Genomic DNA, 21,416 nt, shown 5'->3' with positions numbered 1-21,416 from the left:
TCGTACAGGTTTTGAGACCGCATTTGAGGTTATCGGCTTTCTCAAAACATTTTTAAAACTTTGGGCTATCATGAAGATCGTTTCGATAAGTTATTTGCTTTTCTTCATACTACAGTAGAATACTACTACCATCGACTGCATATCATCAGTATTTATTAATCGGGGCAGTACAGTACTTCTTATGTTACTATATTGAGTAAAAGCTGGAATTAAAGCTAAGTTTGTTTCGTAATTAAAGCGAATATCAGATGACCAGCAGATCCTTTCAAGCTGTTTTGTTTCAAGAAATTATTTTAAGACACATACAATTAACAGTGTGTTTAAAATCGTGCTCATGACACTTGGCATAAGCTGATAATTTTTGAGAGTTCAGGAGGTACGTAGTAGTACCAGCCACCAGTATCCGCTTATTTCAGCCGCTTCAGGACGAATTCAAAAGCGCGCGCAGCACGCTAAAAATATCTGATCTTGTCCATCAGCTTTCTTTTAGGAAAGGAAGATGAAAAATTACGTTAACGTTTCCGGCATACGCTTAGTTTATTTTGAATACTGAGCGATGCTACTGTTTGGAATGATAATAAATCATAGAAGATGACTAACAAACTGCAGCTTGAAGTCACCGTCAGTCCATAACGCTTGCCGGTGGAACGGTCGACGCATGTACAAGTAAAACTACCAAAGAAATCTAATAAGCGTAGAGTAGGATTCGCTGGCTTGTGTGAATGGCGACGATACATCCTTCGACCGACGTTAAGTTTTCAATACAGGAACACGATACGAAAAAAGTCGCCTTCGCTCGTTCTAATATTTTAGCGGAAGTCTAGCTGCGCTACGATATCCCGTATCATAACAGTAATCTGATTCTTCCGTCCTGCTCCCAAATCCGTCTAGACAGTGTGAGTATATATACTGCGCAATAGTCAGGTTAATTAGTCTGCGTTAATCGGGGTTCATTTTGGCTTCTAATCCATAGTGCGAAACAATTATGCATTGTTGACGGATATTGCATGCTGACAAGTCACTGTAACGTTCTCCGCAGATTGAAGGAAAGAATTAGCGGGTTGCTGCTTGGGGCGTTATTAGGAGGACTTCCTTGTTACTGAGTAGTTGCTGCAAAATGGACGTGGAAAGCCGCAGTTTATTTATGAACGTAAGCACACGTGTACTGCCTCATTAGGTAATGTAAATAAGACAAAGGTTGCACGTTCGTGATCAGTTTGAACTATGAAGTATACAACTTTCATACGAACTGAAATAATTTTTAATTTTTGTAACACTTTTCTATAAATGCAGCCGTGTAGACAGACATAAGGTAAGTATTAAATTTACGACTACAGTTTATGCCGGTAGATACAGCAAATCCACCATAGTCATAAGGAAAACGTGCATGCAATTAGAGCCCTGCACGAGCCGAGCAGCTCGGCTCGGCTCACGAGCACTCGCTGCTCGCGAGCGCTTCGAGCGAGCACGCGCCGTTTTGCGTTTTGCGAACGAGCTGAGCATCAGGAAAAAATAACGAGCGAGCCGAGCGAGCGGGATAACCAGATGCGAGCGATCCCGAGCTGACCGCCCTGCTGTGCGAACTGAAAACTGTTGTGAGAAACTGCATAAAAAAGCTCTTAAGGCCTTTAATCCATCGTCAGCGTCGCTTCGCGCGACAAAGTTTTCATTGTGTTTTCAGGCTAGCAGCAGCCTGGTAGCTAATACACAAACATAACTTCGCCCTAATGCTTCCTAAACAAGGGTTGGAGATGCTGAGTTTTCGAAAGTGCAGCAAGTAAAAGTTAAAATATGGAATCTGATTTTGAATTTAGGAAGTTCTGTTTCCAAAAAACACGAAATTGCCATAAAATAGCGTAACTGTGAGGAGGTGAAGCAGAAAAATCGCAGATCGTCCACAAAAGTGCTCTTAGCGGCAAAATAAATTCTGTGAAATGCTAGTCGCGCACAAAAAATTTTATTTTCCGTGTATAATTAATTTTTCACTGCCGATCTTGCGAGCGAGCCGATCTGGGACCATAATAAGCACGAGCGAGTTGAGCGAGCAGGAAAAAAGAAAAGCTGAAAAATGAGCGAGCCGAGCGAGCAAAGGTAGGAGCGCGAGCGAGCTGAGCGAGCAGGAAATTGTGAAAAGCTCAAACGAGCGAGTCGAGCAGCACTTTTGCTGCTCGTGCAGGGCTCTACATGCAATGCACTAATCCCGTATACTTCTCTAACAATAAGTACACAGTATACAAGTGTATAGCTTTCTGATCTAAACCTGATAATTCTTTTTGCCCTTTTTTGGAACATTGTAAGCAGCAATTAACATTGTGGCCGCAGTAGTTACAGTCACTTATAGAAACAACTCAGCTCGATGTACGCTTTGAGGCGAAAATTCGGAGCACTATTTAACACGAATTCGTTGGTATTTGCAGTACGTTATCATCATCCTGCTGCTATTAATTGTGTGGGCGCTATTTTTTGGGGTAAGTAAGAAGTACCACAAGAATTAACAAGAAGATATCTTAGTTGTTACGTATAGAATTTTGCGGTTCTACCAAAGCGCGGTATCTACGGCAGTCATGTGTATACAACCTTCACTAGTCCGTGCTTCCTGAACTGTGGTTATAACAGATTATCGTATTTTTCTGCAAATTTATTGCGAACTTGCGATTTTGGCTTGTTTTAGCAATGATTCAAAAAAAATAATTTTCTTGGAACTCTACTATCAAAACTGATGATGCAAACTGAAACATTTAACCGATTTCGAAAAGAATCGAGGAATTTTTACTTACTTTACTTGCAGTCTTTTATTTATTCTGTTTTGTCTGTTGATTTTATTTCTTAAATTATGGCGTACTGCTGCCAAATCTTATTACTGTATAGATAATAGACAAAAACTGCTATTTTCGATCAGCGAGCATCATTTTTAGCGATTGTAAACTGCGTCGTAAGAACTATGAACAATATCGTATTCGAAACAAAGCAAGACTAGCGTTGTGTCCAGCAAGCTTTTATTGTTTGCTGCATTAATGCTGTGAATGGCCGAAGCTTCGTTAATAGTTGATAATCGACCAAGATCATTATTAGCAAAATTGTTTAGGAACGGCGGCCTCTGTTTATTGTGTTTGCGCAGCTATTGCGAGAATGGTAACATCAGATTTTGATTTAACTTTAGCCGTCGTATTTTTAACCGGAATCACTTCGACATGGACGACACAAGATTCCGCTGCCTATTAAGCACTGCGCTATCATTCGCAAAGCCTGGAGGGACTTGCTGCCCTACGAGAAGGTATAGAACAATGGCTTCCGCTAGAGATTAACATGGTGCTTTTGCAGATTCATGGGCAACATGCATGCGGAAATAAGAGAATGTGCACGAGTTGTATACAGATCTGTACTGGCAATTCCATTGTGGGACGGTCCGTCTTCACTACGTAGCCCGATTCGGTGTGCACAATCGTCTTGCGCGCATAAATGCATGACTTTGATAGCTTAATGCAGTTTTTTTGGAAAACTGTGAAGAAAAATTAGAATTTCCCAAATTCGCCGCACTGACTCGCATTCATAGCTTATGACCTTTTTTAAGGACAGCGGCACGCAGCCTCATCAGACTCGCTACGCTTACTTAATCTGTACTTGTACTGCAACACTGCACCATCGCCGCGCTTCAGTAGTATTGCAGTAAAAGGTGACATGAACAACATACCATCAGAAGAATTTCAGAAGAATGTCGAAATTTTTCTAAAATCGACATTATGCATATAGCCAATAAGCACTTTCCCTTTAAAAAAGAGTGGCAACAAATTTTTGTCCCATTCTGTAGCGTTCTGAGGTCACAAGACCATTGTGAAAGATATGGTATTATCGCAGAACTAATACTTTACGTATTTTGTTAACTCACTCTGCTTATAATCCCTTCTGAACAAAGGTCCAGCATACATAACATCTCTTTATGTCAGTACCTACCGTATATGAGGTTATTTCTGAATGCTTTTTGTTTCTCGGTTTATGTGCGCGATGAAGTACTATATAGGGTACTTTTTAGACTCCGTTATCGTTTACTGTTTGATATTACAGAAAACACGAGAACCCCTATTTCAAGGACAGCACCATCCCGAGCCGAACTGAAAACCTATTATACCGAAGTTTTTTACCTATAGTTTTGTACAAGAATGCCATAAATGTACACAACGATTATTTAAACACTAGTAAATGGGCGTGTCACTGATCACAGCAAGATTTATTCTTAACCGAAGAACGAGCCAAACGGCGCTGATTATTCTACTCGAAAGCCCTATGGCTCCGACGCGGTGATTAAAATGGCAAGAATTTATTGAATTTTTTCTCCTGTCGACTTTATTTTAATACTGTCATAACTTATTCATCTTAATCAGTCGGGTACACTTTCCGGCGGCAGAAATACATTCCCACAAGTGCCAACAAAAAGTAGCGCCCAATTGAGCCAGCTCATAGATAAGGAGAGCAAAAACATACGGTTCGCTTCTGCCATCTAAAAATAAAACCACTCTCACATAGATCATTAACTTGGCCCTGATCAAACGCTCATACACTGAAACCAGGCCGCACTAATAACGAAAGAACACAAGGTCAATCTTTGGCAAGGACTGCCGCCAACTGGCCGCCTTAACTCTGGAATGCTCAACGTATGAAAAACTAAGAGTTAAAATCCGAATCTATAATTTTACATTCCGCCTCGACCACGGGGTGGGCCGCCGCCACGTCCACGTGGAGAGAATCCGCTGCCAGGACGACGATTGTCGGGACGGTTGCGCATGCGACTCATCTCAGTCTTAACAATGTCGGCCACTTCGTCCGGCACGCGCAGGAACTTGATCGAACTTCCGCGCACATAACATTCGTCCATCTTCCAGAAGCGCTCACCGTCCTACCGGAAGAACCCAGTTTCAGAAGAAAAATGTATCTCCAAATAAATACGTATACCAATTCGACACATTAACGGTGAAAAAAAATTAAAAACATTTTCTAAATTGTTGGACGCTGTTTAACCGCGCAGCCCGCGCTTATGTAGTATATGCACAATGACCAATTCTGATTTCCTTTACCCGAGACGTGCAAATGGCGTCTTTCAAGTTGATATTCATCCAGTTGTCGACGTTAATCTAAAAAATTAGAAAAGCTCTCTTTAGAAACTGGAAGTTTCACCTTCACGAAATAATGCGATGCTTTTAATCGCGAAACAATAATGCCCCACCCGCAGCTCTGTCCGAAATGCATACGTACCAACTGCCCGTTATAAGTTTCTCCGTTTTTCAGTTCCACAAGCTAAGAAGAAAACAGCAACGTGAACGATAAACAAAAGTCTTCAAATCCTTGTTTCTAACTATTACTCACCACGGCATGGTTCAAAGCCCCGCGAAGGAGCGCCAGCGGAAGCTGAAAAAAGAAAACTAGATGTCTGTTACAAACAAATACAATAACTTTTAACTGAATGCCCCCGCTTATACAAACTTCCTAGAAGTCCACCGGAATAAATTATTGACGAGCCTGTACTGTATGTTATTTGTGAAAGCTCTCCGTCAAAAAATACTGCCGTACTGGCCACCTCTGTGTCTTAAATCGACCAGGATTGCGATAAGAAAACTGCATGTCTTATAAATTCACAGTAAGAATAAAATAATAATAATTATGCTCATTGGCCGTTGCTCACCATCGTTGTTGTGCTGCAGAGTAGCAAGATTTGCAAAAAAATACCTGCAAAATAGTGACCATACAGCAGCGAAAATTCAAGCATTCAATGTAATTACTTACTAGCAGCGTGGCGATACTGTTTTACCGGGACACTGGACCGGGGATGCCAAATTGCCAATTACTTATTGCCACGAATTCACTATCCTACGGACCATTGACCGTCTACGGTTGTTGAAGAACAGGCAAAATACGAAAGGAGATCTATTGGGTTTTTTCCCTAGGAACATCCAACACATAGTCATTACTTTTGTTGCTTCATCTGTTATAGTTTCACATTTTCGTCTCAAACATTTACGGACTGAAGTGAACTCAAAGGCACGAAACCTGCATCTTTCATTAAGGTCTATAGCTTACCTTCGGCTGCACAATTTGCGGATGTGCTGTGTACGCGAATATCTGCACTTCAGCGGCTCTCCATCTTCCTTGCCAAAGTTAATATCAAACCTCGATTATTAGCGTTGGTAGTCAAAGCTGCGCTATGATTTTTAGCGGAAATCTCCAACAAAAAAGTCTATTATCTATGATACACCTGCAGTAGAATTCGCTGCTTTGTTTCCGCCAGAGTTCCAGAATCCAGACTCATGATGTTTTTGTTTTCTTTTTCCGTTTTGCGGAACATTTTAGGATCCAGCGTATGGACTATGGAGTGACGTGTGGAGCTGTTCCAAGAAGGGGCAACTGGCTTTGGCACTATTTACTAGTATAGAAGGTCGTAACCGCCCTTAGTGCAAGCGAGCGAGCGTGTAAATTTTTTTGTTGTAAAAGACTTGGCAGGGTGAGACAACAACCTAACCAAGTAGTTGAGAGTCTACCTAGCTTTTGTATCTTTTGCATATGCCGAGTTATCAACAGATCTGCTCAGATATCAGTTTGTTTTTGCCACCGCTGCGATGCCGACGCGATACCATCATTTTAATGAGGTTTTACGGAATCATGCTGACACGGTATATTAATTTTAAAACGATTCCTTCAGCAACTACAGCGCGGACACTGCTAATGCTTTACCGCACATGGCCGCCTATTCCGCTTGTTCTCCGCCGCACCAAATTCTTTACATTGGGATACTGGTCTTATTTCTTCAGTTTCTTATTCCCAGTATCGATATTTCATTCCCAAAACCGATAAGACTTATGCCGGTCACCTCCAGAGCCAATTCAGTAGCTACGCTCAGCTTGTCCTTTTATACTGCTTGGGAAGTTTTCGAGCCCGTTTAAGAACCCCAGCCCCGGCCATCGTCAGTTCAGATAAATCGTTTTCATGATTGAAATTCGAAAACCACCGCTTGCAAAGGCAAAAACGATAAATTACTTACTGGAGAGATTTTTGAAAAGCACCTGCAATTTAGAGCGATTTTTTTGCTGCGGATGCATTTGCACAACGATTTACAAAAGAAGACGCGAATGCCGATGGAACCGCACTGGTTCGGAAACGCACCGGCGGAGATTTCAAATTTCTGTGTCCAATAATTTTCCACTAATTTGCTGCGGAAACGATTTATCGTTTCAGTACTTCATTCAGTGCTTGGTGGCAATAATCCAGGAATGGGAGTTTTACCAATTTTTCTTTTTCCGTGAAAAATGACTATTAAATGCGACGCTTTCTATAATAATAAAAACCCTTGACATGGATCTTTATTATTTTTTCTCAGTAAAGAAACAAAAATGTTTATCAATTAGGTTTATCTTATTAATTTTCAAAATAAACTGATATGCAATTGTATAAATGAGCTCATGTTAGAAGTTGAAGATTAATGGTGTAGCACAAAATGAGAAACTTTGATCAATCACTCAAAAAATTCCCATTTTATTTGCAAGAATTCAAATTTGAACTTTGATAGAGTTATCTTTAAAATCCTGTTTTTTTTAAAACAAAGGCTGAAAGAAAGCGAAAAGAAAAAGAAAAAAAATTCGTTACGTTCTACTTACTGCTTTGCTCGCAGCGCCTAGTCTCTCTCGCGCTTACTTTTGCCGCTAGGCGTCGCTTCGGCCCCGTTTCCGATTTCTTTAGAAACAGTTACTCGCTACTGTACAGTATCATGACGAAAAGTAAAACATTTAAACTGAACCGTAGACAAAACCGTTTCCGAAGCCTTTATTTTTAGAAATAATAATCCTTTGTTTTTACTTGCTGCTCCGCTCGCTGCGCTGCGCTTGCTCACGCCGCAGCTTGGCGTCGCCTTCGGCTCCGCCTTCGATTTCCGTAGAAACGTCTATTCGCTTCTGTATCATCGCGATAATGAAACGTTCGAAATACACCTTAAAAAATGTTTTTGGAAGAAAGAAGAATCGAGCCGTTTGGTTTCACTTGTTGCTCCGCTCTCTACGCTGCGCTTGCTTAGGCCGCTGCTCGGCCATTGGCTACGCTTTCAGTTTCAACAGCAAGGGTGACGGCAATCCGCTAACAATAGTTGTTACGGTAGCCCTTACGGTAAAAGAAACTGAGATAGTTACGATAACATGTTATAGTTATGGTAGCGTAACATTTATTATTGGTAACGCTTAATTAGAGTGGTGAAAGCTGGTAACGCGTTACCAGCTTTCACCACTCGAGTCATTACAAAATGAAGGCAGTTCAATTGGTCCTGTAAAGTCAGCGCTAATGTAGGTAAAATTGCTAACGATAGTGGCGGTAGTAACGGTTCCTGACTTCGATTGGCATGGTTTGCTACGTCATCGTTTCAAGGTAATGTTACTCGTTATGATCTTATGGTGACGTTTGGCTTGAATGACCGAACTCAACTCCACTGGTCTACAAAGTTATATATTGGTTGAGGACCTTCGAGTATTTCAACATTTGCTGAAGGCCTTATAATGTTGTGAATCATGTAACAAAGGGTTCGATCGCACGAATGCGTTTCTTAGCCGTACCTCTACAACTACACACAACATGCAGGCTTCGGCAGGGCGCAAGCCGCAAAATTCCCCTTTAATGAATACCGTGGTTGTACATTCAGTTAACTTTTTGGGTTTCGTATTAGTTTTTAGAAACAAAATTTTCTAATGCCAGCGAAAAGAAAACAAATGTATTTCTAAAAAAGGAAAAACGAAGTGGTTCCGCTGTACTTACTGCGCCAGGTGCTTTGCTGCGCTTATTCATGTTTGGCGTCGCCTTGAGCCCTTTCTATAAAAACGGTCAATTCTTAAAGCATCAGCATTTTATCCCTGTATCTCCTTACGCTAACTGTAACAGTTACGGTAATACGTACGGTATACCGTTACGGTAACGGTAACAGGTAACAGTATAGCGTATCAGGGTAACTGTCGAAACGGTTATCTGTTACGCTAGCAAAAAATCGTTACAACAATTTTGTAATGGTACTCCGTTGCGAATAGTGGTTGCCCGTTACAATGCACGGTAATCCGCGGCAACTGCAAATGTACTGCGGATACGGTAGCGGTAGTGACTGAACCGCTACGGTAACAGCGATAAATAACTTTTCACGGTTACGATATTAGCTACAGTGTTTAGGTAATGATAATATAAATCCGTTACGCTAACTCTTGTACTGAAAATGTACCGAGAGGGCCGGATAAAATTTCCGGACAGGGTCCTAAATATCTGACGCCCTATTCATATGTACGGAAGGTTCGACAAAAATGCCCCGGTGGTTCCCCGCATGTCGGTTCCCCAAAAACGCACCAACCGGGGCGGGCTAAATTCCCGGACCGGGTTTTAAAAAACGGACCCACTATACTATATGTATGGCGGGTTCGTGAAAAAAATGCCCCGGTGGTTCCCCGCATGTCGGTACCCCAAAACCGCACCAACCGGGGCGGGCAAAATTCCCGGACCGGGTTCTAAAAAACGGACCCACCATACTATATGTATGGCGGGTTCGTGAAAAATGCCCCGGTGGTTCCCCACATGTCGGTTCCCCAAAAACGCACCAACCGGGGAGGGCAAAATTCCCGGAACGGGTTCTAAAAAACGGACCCACCATACTATCTGTATGGCGGGTTCGTGAAAAATTCCCGGTGGTTCCCCCCATGTCGGTTCCCCAAAAACGCACCAACCGGAGCGGGCAAACTTCCCGAACCGGGTTCTAAAAAACGGACCCACCATACTATATGTATGGCGGGTTCGTGAAAAATGCTCCGGTGGTTCCCCGCATGTCAATTCCCCAAAACCGCACCAACCGGGGCGGGCAAAATTCCCGGACCGGATTCTAAAAAACGGACCCACCATACTATCTGTATGGCGGGTTCGTGAAAAATTCCCCGGTGGTTCCCCCCATGTCGGTTCCCCAAAAGCGCACCAACCGGAGCGGGCAAACTTCCCGAACCGGATTCTAAAAAACGGACCCACCATACTACATGTATGGCGGTTTCGTGACAAATGCCCCGGTGGTTCCCCGCATGTCGGTTCCTCAAAAACGATCCACCCGGGCCGGTCTGTATGAGTGTAACGGGTCCAAATTTACGATCTCCTATGCATTTACTGCACCAGGTGCGTCAAAAATAACCCGGTTAGTTTTCGATTTTTCGACCACCTTCTCCATTGCTTCAGCGGGGGCTGCGCCCCCCGCACCCCCTGCTTATTGGGGCTCTGCCCCTAACCCCGGGACCCCGGGGACCCAGCTCTCCGCATGTCGCACCGCAAATTAAAAATGCTCGCTCGCTCGCTTGATTACTACGGCGGGTTCGTCAAAAATGACCCGGTTGAAATTTACGTCACGGTTTTTCAAAATCGCTCCAACCGGGGCGCTAAAAAATCCGGACCGGGTCCAAATTTCCGGACCCACCGTACATTTCTACGGCGGGTTCGTCAAAAATGACCCGGTTAGGTTTTCAATTTTAAACTACCTTCTCAATTGTTTGCTGCGCCCCTGCACCTCTGGGGCTTTGCTACCCTGAAAGGGGAACCCTCGGCGTCACGTCACACATTTTAAATTAAAAACGCTTCTCTCGCTTCGCTCGCTCGCTTGACTAGAGCTAAAGCGGTGACCGCCTGAGGTGTCGTTTACTGGTGATCACATCGCTACCATCGCTGGTAAGCGATTTCGATAAAAGCCACATAAGTGACAACTGACAAGTCGCATAACCACAAAAAGCAAAGTTTCCTAACTCATACTTATTTTCAAAATTCAAAAATAATAAATTCAAAAATTTGAACACTTGCTGACTTGGTCTTTGGGTGCAAAGGCCTTATTCTTTTTCTCTCATTCTGACGGAATCAGTGCGAAACTTCGCACAGGTACATGCCCCATCGATCCGCGCTGGGTGATTGATCAATACAACTCGTACGAGTCAAAATAAAGAGCCTGTTTGAAGCTGTAGTTCAGTGTTTCCGATTTGAATCGTTCCTGCCTTTGTGGGATTTGAGATTTGTCGTTTGCACATTACTTTAACCGTCGCTCCAGAGATGCCGAAGAAAAAGCCAACTTCTACGGGAGCAACGAAAACGATTGTGGAATGCGAAACACCTGACTACTCGAGGAGAAGCACGCGGAGCATGAAAAACAAACTCAACGATAGTGAGCACATGGTCAGAGCTAGTACGTCAGCAGCTGAAACCGAGTTGTCGCTCTTCCGGGATAGCAGCGAGCACCGTCCGGATTTTAAGTCGATGAAATGGACGCCGGTCACGACAATCCCTGGCTCTGTCGCCAAAGAAAGTGTGACAATCAGTCTGCCGTTTGCGGGAGTATGTGTGGAGGATATTCCGGATGTTTTGGAATGTTTTGGCGGGCCGAACCAGATAATCTCCAATTTAACAAATCCCCGAGAAAATCAGCGCAAACTGGTCTTTGATTTATGTCCGGATCCAATTGCGTCGCACGCTTTTAGTCGTCCTATGCCGTTGGCGCGCAGTTCCCCGACGAATACGTTCGTGCTGCACCTGGAACTGGAGGAAGTGGTGGAGTCTGACGAGAAAAAGGCCGTGCGCCGCAGGAAAGAGCTGTCTGCCGTGGAAAGGGAACTCGGTGCAGCACTGAAGCCGCTGCCTGCACGGATATTAACCGCCACACTGACGCACCGTATTACCACCTTATTTGAGTTCAACCAACTGTATGACTTTCGGGTATGTCCCAGTGCGCCGAAAGATAAATTGTCATCCGCACCGGAAACGGTGGAACTGACGAGTTTGATTCCTTATATTCGTCCAACTTTTCCTATGTCGGGTACCGCGAGCGATCCCCAGGCGGAATTATACTTTCCTGCTTTGCGCTTTACCAACCAGACTGGATTCGGGGGACTTGACTTTATCGGATCAATATACACTGCTCCTGTACCCGGTATGTTCCGTCAAGAAATTTTTGTAATTTATATTTGCCTACATGTTTATTTTAACTATTTAATTAAACACACTGGAAAGCAACTAGAGTACTAATACAACCAAACGGTTTGCTTTATGTAGTAATTTATGTCGTTTTAGCTGACGATAAACCTGCTCCGCGTGCAAGACGCGCCTTCGCTCAGACTGTGCGTTGGCCACAAAACGGAACTCTTCCGGTTGTTCCAACCGCAGCAGCACACAAAGCTAAGAAGAATTTGGACGACCGAGTGTCGGTTAATATTATCGAACAGGCCAAAAGCCTTTTCGCTGTGCAGCCCATTTGGTCCCGACAGGAATTTTACGAGCAGCTGGAAAAGGACTGCCCAGAGTTGGTCAAAGAGCACTGCCGCTTTATCCTTCCTGGCCTGGCATTCCGCTTTAGTAACGGTCCCTGGACACGTTCATGGTGTCGCTTCGGCTATGATCCGACGCGTCATCCCGAAAGCCGCAAATTACAGCTGCTGGATTTCCGTATCAACCAAGCCATTATCGCAAAACGGCGCACGATCTCCAAGAAGGCTCCGCCAACTGAACTGAATCTGGCTATGCGGTCTCTGATGGAGAAACTGGCCGATGCTCAAAATCCTCACGGGTATCAGTTTCTGATACAGTTGGTGCGGCTGCAAGATGTGTATAATGTGCAAGAGATAATGGAAAATCGACAGTATTGGTCAGACAGATGTGATCCAAAGGAAGGATTCTTTGTCAAAGGAACCATGGAGCGACTGCGCCTGGAATTGACCCATGCCATAGCTAAGCAGGATCCCGGGCTGTCACATTTACGGAGAGTAGTCAAAGGACTACAGGAAATCGGATTGTATGATAAAGTCGACATCCCGCGACTACGCCTAGGCGATTCGGATGATGAGGGAAATGATGATGCTGCACAAGATTGACCCCGTAATTGTCTGTAAGCTTTTTTTGTTGGAAATGGTTTTAGCATTGATTTCATCTTGCCAGAGAATGTTATTTTGTTGACTGTACTCTACTTGAAAATAGTACGTGTTTTGCCTTCAGCCTGCTCTGCCGCTTCTCTTTTCGTGTGAGCGTTGCAGAAGATTTTTGATCACATAGTTCAAAACTTCCGAACTTCTTTTTATAACTGACATAAATAAAATTAATGAAGCTGGAAAGTCAGTCTGCTTTAAACTGAAATATTTTATGTCCACGAACTATATATACGCGAGAGTAATTAAAAAATTACTGTATTTTGATACCGGTATGGAGAGCAGTAACAAAATTAATATGTATTGGTGATTCCTTGCTATAGATTGGCAAGAAATGCTTGAGTACTGTACGTATTATTATTTTCCAGAATTCTGTTCGCGTCATGACAACCTGCATTGGCTTTGCAGTACAAGTATCGTGAGATGCTGGTGTGCAAATACTAGCGCGCAAAAAGTGGGATGATCGTCCAAGGTCTTGCATGTTGCACTGTAATTAAGTATGTGATGCGCAAACGGCAAAACCGCTTTTTTCCTTTTAGTACTTAATGGTTTTCTGTTTAAAAAAGATTATACTGAGAAATTGATGATGGAGTTTTCTGGGTTAATTCATGATCAGCAGCTAAGAAATGTTACTTCACTTTCTATTAATAATGTGCGAAAGGAAGTCTGGGTGGGATGTAAAGATGGCACTGTGAAAGGATATGACCTTAACACGAAAAAGCTGAAATTCCGATCGAGGGAACATAGTGGTGTTGTGGTCCAAATTCTGTGTTGGCACTCACAGCGCCTGATGGTAAGTGAGTAGTAAAAAGTAGGAACTCTCGAGTGATAATAATTTCAGTTTAATATTTTATAATCAAGTACGGTATGCGTACTGCCCTTATTGTTGGTACTACTGATTATTCAGCTGTACCGCGTAGTCGCCGTGTCGATTAATATTCGCCTGGCCTTTTGTTATTGGCTATAGTGTTATACGCGTCGAGTTTACATGTACTGTATCCATATTTTTCGCAGATTACCATAGGCATCGACGGAGCTGTAATCTTTTGGAGTGCGGGAGCGTTGGCGACGGATAAAGTGTTTCTCGGTAAACCTGAAAAATATGTTGTAAAAAACCCATGTGGCTCAACAGCACTTTATCCCTTTGAAGGGAATCCAGTTCCGGTGGAATGGACTAAATAAGCACTCCTTTATGAATCATAGGGGAACCGCTGTACAACGCCGTGATCTACGCCAAAAAGCACCTGGTACTCGGTACGAAATGCGGGTGTAAATATTTTTTACTGGACTCTCATCGGTTCACCGGCCATTATCTCCGCACGGATCGCGTAAAAATTGTCAACACACACAAAGAAATGGTGCGCTCGTTAGCGGCTGTGGAAGGGCGGCTTTATTCGGGTACTTACTGTACATACTGCACGGTAAACGACTTATTGTCGGTGTAGATTGTGTAGTGCGCAACTGTAAAAAGTTTTAATTACTACTTGAAATTTTACAATTCAGCAAAATATTGCTATAAAAATTTTACCGATAATTATTCGGAAGTTCTTTTAAGAAAAAAGTTGCCGAAACCGTGGATTGAACACGGGACCTTTAGATCTTCAGTCTAACGCTCTCCCAACTGAGCTATTTCGGCTTTCATGATATTAGTAGTACAGTTACCGTATAAAGCGAGTATCAGTTTCAGTGCTTAGCATTTCAAAAGAATTTCGCGCTAGTCACCGGTCTACAGACGGCGGGTCTACTCATTGGACAAGCGCATATCAAGTCCTCGCATAATTTAAGGAAGCGCATACTTATTTTTCAGTTTAATGAGTAAATGTTACAACACAGGCATATGTATGTGCGAAATTGCGTGTATCAAATAAAATTCAAATTCACGACCACGAGTTGCATAAGTACTGTACATACCTACATAGATACTGTAGTTTAAAGACAGATAGGTATCAGCCTATTCTAAGGTTAGTTAACTCGTAATGAAATTTTGTCTTCACATCGTGCACAAATTATTGTTACCAAATGAATATTTAAACACTAAAGATTTTTTAAAATTATAAATTCCCCACCAGTTATAAGACTGCTCTTACATGAATAAACCAGCTTGCATAATTACATAGGGAGCGCCGACGGAGCCTTTACGATATACGAGCAAGCCGTGCACTTGATGTCCGAACTACACCCGACCCATTCCATTCGTCATGCTCACGCCGCCGGCATCAGCTGCATCGAGCCCTGTCGGAATGCGGAGGAAGACGACTGGTTGGTGGCCACCGGATCCTACGATCAGCATATTAAAGTGTGGACCAACGAAGGCCAGTTGGTCCACGTTATCAGCATATGCGAGAACACCATCAATAATCTGGTTTACATCGGCGTTGCGCGACAACTGTGGGTGGCGTATGGAGGGCGTCTGATAACCATTGTGGATCCGAAAACCGGCGAGGATCTCTCCGAATGGATGGCCGCCTGGCAGAAACTGGATGAAACGGTCAAACGGTGTAAAATCAAGAGTCCTGTGGAGTATCTGTACTACTCGCGGGAATTAGAGGGGGTGGTCGCTCTCACGGACATGCATTACATTTTGCACTGGACTTTCAATGTTCGGGGTGCAGTGCTCTGCATTTCCTGTCCATCGGCTATGGAGAGCATCGCCTTTACGGCCAGCGAACCGCTGCTGTTCTTTACCGGTGATTCACAAGGACATGTGCTTGTATGGGAGAGTGCCGGTTTTAATACCGTGAAGTTTGCCCACGAGTCATTAGTAATGCAGAAAAGTCTGCGGGAAACGCCGGTCGAATGGCAACGGTTGGTTGAGCCTAAGGATGTTGTTGAAGCTAACATGGCGCTACGTCTACAAGTCACACCATCGACGTTTATTCACACAAAATTCTATCCTGGTAGAAAGACGGATGAGCGTGAATTAGCGCTACCGATGGCTAATGACAGCCCCAAGCAAAAAATGCTTTGGATCGAAGAGCTTGATCTGTTAGCTGTTGCAGACGAAAGAGGTGTTATCTACATTTGGGGCTTTGAGGAATCCACTGCCAAGCCGGAAGAGATTGCACAACATTTCGTGGAATCGAGTGGAAACAACAAAAAGGTCATTGAAAACCTCCAAGCGGGTTCCAAGAATAAAAGTACCAGATCCCGAAACCATTTACCTAAATCAAGTATGAAATCTGGAGAAGCTGCGACAGCGTCAAATGACGCCGACAGTATCAAGGAAAGGTTAAGTGCGTCTGCGGACAATTTGACGGAGTCAATCTCCCTGTCGTCACGGGGCGGTAGCAGCGGTGTTTCTGATTATCGTGTCAGAAACATTCTGAACGAGTGGACAACCTTCCGGCGTTTTCTAAATCGTGCGTCAGGAATGTCGTGCAGGTTCATCCTGTGGGGTCACGACGCGTGCGTCTCCAGCCTGGAGTATGTTTATGATAGGGAAAGCAGTCTTCATGCGCTGGTCAGTGCAGGGTGGGATCGGCGAATAGTAATTTGGAACCTGCAGAGTGGCCAGATTGTGGACACGTGTAAGCGCAGCAAAACGGAGCCGAAAGTACTGGAACAGCGTGAAACACCCGGTGAGTATGAATTAGTAGCGGAAGGCCAAATAACCTGCATCGCGGTGGATGTGACGAAAAACCTCATTGGCTATTCCAGCCGGGATGCGCATATCTATGTGCGACAGTTTTCTTCGCATGGACGCAAGATGAAGTTAATGAAACGTTGGCATGCGCACAATGGAGAAGTGCTGCAGATTAAATGGATGCCGCTGCAGGGGAACTGGGTTAGTTCGGGGCAGGATGGCACTGTTCGCATATGGTCCGGTGATGAGTTGGGCGTACGGATGTCCCTGGTCCATCACAATCAGACGGTGCAGTGCCTGGCGATCGATAAAGACTATGGATGGATTTTGGCGGGGGTTTGTTGTTAATGATTTCAAAGGCTGTAGGTCTTCGCCTTATGCGATGCGACGCTATTGATTTTGAATTCGCTGGCTGTGCTGGGATGCGATACGACACTATTGATTTTCGTAGGTTGGCCCAGAGCTGCATGTCCTCGATCCCTGTTCGTTGGATGTTCTGCGCGTCCACTCCGGTCATCAGCAGGCCATTACCGGCATCGTGCATGTCCACCATTTATTTGACAATCCTTATTATGTGACATCCAGCTACGATGGCACCATACAGATTTGGACGGCTTACCGGAAGCCACGTTTAGAATATAGCGAAGTCGTCCAACCGAACGACGCCGCGGCCACCGGTCACGGTAGCCGTCATGAGGTCTAACTGGTTGTCAATTACTCTACGATAACAGCAAGAATAATGCTCACAGTACAGTAATAATGACCAGCTATCATGAGCGATGGCATATCATGCTCTAGCTAATTTCTCCCATTTTCCCCAAAATGTTGCTGTTACTCTTAAACTCACGGTTAGTTGGATGAGCAATTATTTTAAGTGCAAATGGCAAATGCAGTAACTGTAACTATTTATTATCAATAAGATGAAGTGTACCGACTTCTAGTACAGTATTGTACAGTCTACAGATACTACTGTACATCTGTACCCTAGTCTGCTACCATGGCAAACTAAACCATAGCAAACTACACCAGTACCACTGAATTCCTGACTTTAAATTGGCGATTAATTACTGATTCCTGATTATAAGTTTTGGAACATAATTTGCTTCGGAACTTGTGATGATATTGTCTCCGAATTTGGAGCGATTTCCGGCAGTACTGTACTTTGTAGTGGTGTGCGAATAATTTTTGCTGTTTTTGTAGTTGTGTTACTTGTGTACAGCACTACAGTCACATTTGAATACACACACGTAGCGATTGATTACAGTAAACTTTTGAAATTTATTGTGTTAAGCACCAAGCACAATGTATGATAATGCAGTCAATTTAGGTATTTTACTTATCAAATACTTTAATGCGTACTAAAAAGTTACGTAAATTAAAGTCTTAAGAAGTGCCGCACTTAGAAGCAACCGCAGCGCCCTCTCGTTCAATGAACGACCTATGGCGTGCTAGCCGTCTGCTGAAGAGATGGCAGCGGCCGGCCGAGAGCCGGCTTAGCGGGCGATTGGCCAGCCGGCTGAGGATTTTTGCAAGCCGATGCGAAGCCGGCTGCTTAAGCCGGCTGAGAGCTCCAGCCGCGATAAGTTAGCCGGCTAAGGCTAAAGATGGCGGCGGCCGGCAGAGAGCCGCGTCTTAGCCGGCGATTGGCCAGCCGGCTGAGGATTTTTGTAAGCCGTAGCCGATGTCAAGCCGGCTGCTTAAGCCGGCTGGGAGCTCCAGCCGCGATGAGTTAGCCGGCTAAGGATTTCAGCCGGCCGTTAGCCGAAAGATCAGCCGTTTAGCCGGCCGTTGCTATCTCTACTCTACCGTCTCTGACAGTCTGACTTTAATACATGAGAATTTTATTTTCTGATTTTGAAATTCACTTTGGTTTGCCTGAAGTCAGTTTCGAATCTGCGGCGTACTGATGACGCTGCGGCCTATGAAATTTCATGTAAGTTCGCAAGGAAACCGGTTCTGTCAGATTCTTGTATATGGCAAAATGAGCGATGTTTGTCTTACTCATTCTACGTAGAAAATTTCGGCGCGAAATGAGAACGCTGACGATCAGGCATGTGTAAGTATGGCCGCGGAACTGGCAGCAGTAAACCGACGGAAAACATGAGCACGAGCTTTGGCTTCGGAAACATCGGAAAGCGAAAGCACACTGCTAACAGCTAACATCGTGACAGTCATGTTGCCGTTCAAACCAGTTAACGTAAGGTGCGCACGTGCTTCGTGATTTGCTTGTGTTTGCAGCCAAATGGTTTATGAAAGCCCAAACCTGTAAGTGGTTATGATGTAACACATTGAAATGTGATATTTCTGATCTGGGAATGACGATAGTCGATAATCACATTCCGTTGCAGGGAACAGAACGGCGGACCACGTGCAGTTCGCGGCGAAGAATTTGGTTCGGTGATAAGAAGCGCTGCATTTCCATAAGCGGCCTTATTACACTGGAGTCTGGAACCACAGAATGAAAAGACGAGTCGAAGGATCAAGCCAGAAAATTCTGAACAGAATGGTAAGAGTAAGCAGTAGATTTAGAATTATAAGCTGATAATGAATAATGATGGTAACTGGTGAGGTATTTTAAATTTTATATAGCCGTTCGTGTAGAGAGACTGGTAATGACCGTAAAGGAACTACTCCTCTTTGTGACATCATATGGACGAACGTTGGTTTCGCAATCTTGGAGTTTTTGAATCACGAGTTTTCTTCGCGCTTATCTCGAATTTTAATTAATATTTTAGTATTTTCAGATTGTCATCACGGTTTTTTGTGTTACTACTGTTATAATTTGGAAATTATTAGTAATTTGCCTAAAAAAATTGTTATCGGCTCCTTACGGGGAGATCGTGTATTCGTAATAATTTAATTGTTAAATTTGCTAAGCCTTGCCTGGGTACGGGTTTGTAAATTCGTAGTTATTTTTTTCGACTGAAAATCATCGATATTGAGTTACTTAATTTCTATTTGTATAAAATGCTGTGCGGTGCGGTACAACCCAGCTTTGATTCGATTCTGTAGGCTGAGCCCAAACGTGAAATTGTGTTAACACCGCCTAAATACTGCATCTGAACCAGACTGTTTTATTAAAATCAAAAATGATTTAAACTTTGATAAAAAATTATGTGATTTTGGTTGTTGGGTAATCTTCCGCATATGGTAATTAACCGTTATCTTTCTCCGTTGAAGCAAGTAAGAAGGTAAGTACAATAACCAGTTAACTTTCAGCATTTTAACTTTCTCGCTGAGTCCATTTCAGCATCAAGTTGGGAAGGGTTGCCTAGTATGCTACTATGCTTACAGTTGTTAGTGCTACACCGCAGATTGATACAGACCTGCGGCAACCGTAAGAGTGAAGAAATTTCATATGTAACCGTTCACGTCCGATGCGCTACAAGATCGCGATAGTCAAATATTGAATGGGGACCTGTTAAGTAAAGTCGTTTAAATCTGTTTTCGGAACGGGTATTTATTTTGATGAGTTGCACGGGTTTTGGAAATCCGCTGGCACTACGTGTGAACTATGAATCCCCTTACGTACGCATGCTTGAGTGGCGCATGGGTCAAACGAATTGATGTTCACTCGCTGGTTCATGACTGAATCAGACGACGACGCACAACTGAACATCACTGTCGACTACCTCTAACTTCCGTTAGCTGCAGCCTGTCGTGAGAACAGTAGTTAAAATTTCAAAAGTTACTAATTATAGACTGCTTGACAGATCGGGCGGTGACTAAATGCAGTGAAGCGTGAACGCACAAACAGTGGTGTTGTTATTGTTTATATCTGTCCAATTAGAGCGTCTTTTTTCATGGTGTCTTTGCGGTCTGTGTACCTGCATTTCGTTGAGGATATGTACATATTTTACATTGTCGTAGTCCAGGTAGTTTGGATGGAATTAGTTAAGCATCGTGAATACTGCGGCGATGCATTCAATTAGGTTGTGTTACGGCGATCAAGATTACAATGGAGTGCCATTTTAGTAACACATAAAACCCTTAATGTCTCTTGGTAAAAATTCAGTCAAGCAAGAACTATTAACTTGCCTGGAATGAAGATTGTCTTGTGATTCAGTACTGCGTGTACGCGGTATAGTCGTACACGGTTTCCTAAATGGCTTTTTAATGACTTATCTAGGAGTTTTTGCAGACAACAGATTCCCAGCCCAACTTATACGAACATAACTTGTTTTTCTCCACTAATGTACTTGTAGAGGTGATATGTTCTGCTGTAGAATAGATGTTGCCCTATTAAGGGCTGGCATTACGTGAAAACTGTTTCCCATCTTTTAAACATTTTTTCCGATTTTCTCAAGACATACTATTTATTCACCTGAGGATAGCACTCAGTGCAGAAGTAATAGCAGCGCATGGCAGTGTTATCTTTCTCTGTTGAGTCTGTTCTGATCTGCATTTGGATCTGGTTGAAGTGTTTAGAGAAATAGTGCGATACTCACTTGCGTAGCTAACTTGCTGTACCGGCAAAAAAAAAGACAGACTGCCGTTCTTAGCATACCATGTTTTGGCGATTGAAATGGTGTATGGCGAAATGTTTTACCGAACGACCGCTTAAATTATAACAAATATAGGCTATCTGCTTAAAAACGTTGAACGTGTTTTGATCGCTCACATCCATTTGTTAAAAAGATAATTTATTAATTACAGTTCTTGTTGGTGCCATAGATACGTACATTTAAAGACAGTTATGGTGGTATACGTACATTTATAGATAGATCTGTGGTAGATAATCTACAGATACCGAAGCACTTGTTATATGCTTTGGACTTGCTGTAAACTTAATTCTTGATATTGGAAACACAGTAGCTGAATATGAAATAAATGATAGTGCGCTGCTTGGGTTTGGGCTGTCTGGTCGGCACTAGCAGTTGTATAAAAAGGAATGA

General features: G+C 43.4%; 3 protein-coding genes, 1 long non-coding RNA gene and 1 other non-coding gene across 7 annotated transcripts; 3 read left to right on the top strand and 2 right to left on the bottom strand.

The window, feature by feature from the left end:
* The first annotated feature begins 598 nt into the window (after nucleotides 1-598).
* LOC129588046 (uncharacterized) lies at nucleotides 599-4,323 on the top strand. 3 transcript variants are annotated; one of them, XR_008690433.1, is made up of 5 exons: nucleotides 599-896; nucleotides 1,040-1,150; nucleotides 2,418-2,468; nucleotides 3,161-3,432; nucleotides 4,063-4,323. It is a non-coding gene; the product is annotated as an uncharacterized LOC129588046 (long non-coding RNA). The 3 variants fall into 3 exon arrangements; XR_008690434.1 differs by having other exon boundaries at nucleotides 602-896; nucleotides 974-1,150; nucleotides 3,161-3,274; XR_008690432.1 differs by having other exon boundaries at nucleotides 612-896; nucleotides 3,161-3,274.
* On the bottom strand, nucleotides 4,313-6,341 carry LOC129588045 (U6 snRNA-associated Sm-like protein LSm4). The gene is made up of 7 exons (XM_055482064.1): nucleotides 6,070-6,341; nucleotides 5,776-5,932; nucleotides 5,675-5,718; nucleotides 5,359-5,400; nucleotides 5,248-5,289; nucleotides 5,070-5,126; nucleotides 4,313-4,891 (listed from the first exon to the last, which is right to left on the bottom strand). Exons 3-7 carry the CDS (start codon nucleotides 5,675-5,677, stop codon nucleotides 4,688-4,690), a joined length of 348 nt encoding a protein of 115 aa, XP_055338039.1. The 5' UTR covers nucleotides 5,678-5,718; nucleotides 5,776-5,932; nucleotides 6,070-6,341; the 3' UTR covers nucleotides 4,313-4,687.
* Nucleotides 6,342-10,764: 4,423 nt separating this feature from the next.
* LOC129588108 (general transcription factor 3C polypeptide 5-like) lies at nucleotides 10,765-13,124 on the top strand. The gene is made up of 2 exons (XM_055482184.1): nucleotides 10,765-11,950; nucleotides 12,091-13,124. Exons 1-2 carry the CDS (start codon nucleotides 11,077-11,079, stop codon nucleotides 12,885-12,887), a joined length of 1,671 nt encoding a protein of 556 aa, XP_055338159.1. The 5' UTR covers nucleotides 10,765-11,076; the 3' UTR covers nucleotides 12,888-13,124.
* Nucleotides 13,125-13,401: 277 nt separating this feature from the next.
* On the top strand, nucleotides 13,402-17,444 carry LOC129588114 (uncharacterized). The gene is made up of 5 exons (XM_055482192.1): nucleotides 13,402-13,731; nucleotides 13,953-14,025; nucleotides 14,142-14,336; nucleotides 15,056-16,857; nucleotides 16,973-17,444. The coding sequence occupies exons 1-5, from the start codon at nucleotides 13,522-13,524 to the stop codon at nucleotides 17,222-17,224; spliced, it is 2,532 nt and encodes an 843-aa protein (XP_055338167.1). The 5' UTR covers nucleotides 13,402-13,521; the 3' UTR covers nucleotides 17,225-17,444.
* Nucleotides 14,502-14,574, bottom strand: Trnaf-gaa (transfer RNA phenylalanine (anticodon GAA)). Its single transcript has one exon. It is a non-coding gene; the product is annotated as a tRNA-Phe (tRNA).
* Nucleotides 17,445-21,416: the final 3,972 nt, after the last annotated feature.

The sequence above is a fragment of the Paramacrobiotus metropolitanus genome, unplaced genomic scaffold (assembly GCF_019649055.1).
Source record: "Paramacrobiotus metropolitanus isolate TYO unplaced genomic scaffold, Prichtersi_v1.0 Parri_scaffold0000028, whole genome shotgun sequence".
NCBI classification, from domain to species: Eukaryota; Metazoa; Tardigrada; class Eutardigrada; order Parachela; family Macrobiotidae; genus Paramacrobiotus; species Paramacrobiotus metropolitanus.
This window is presented reverse-complemented; position numbering and strand designations above follow the sequence as displayed.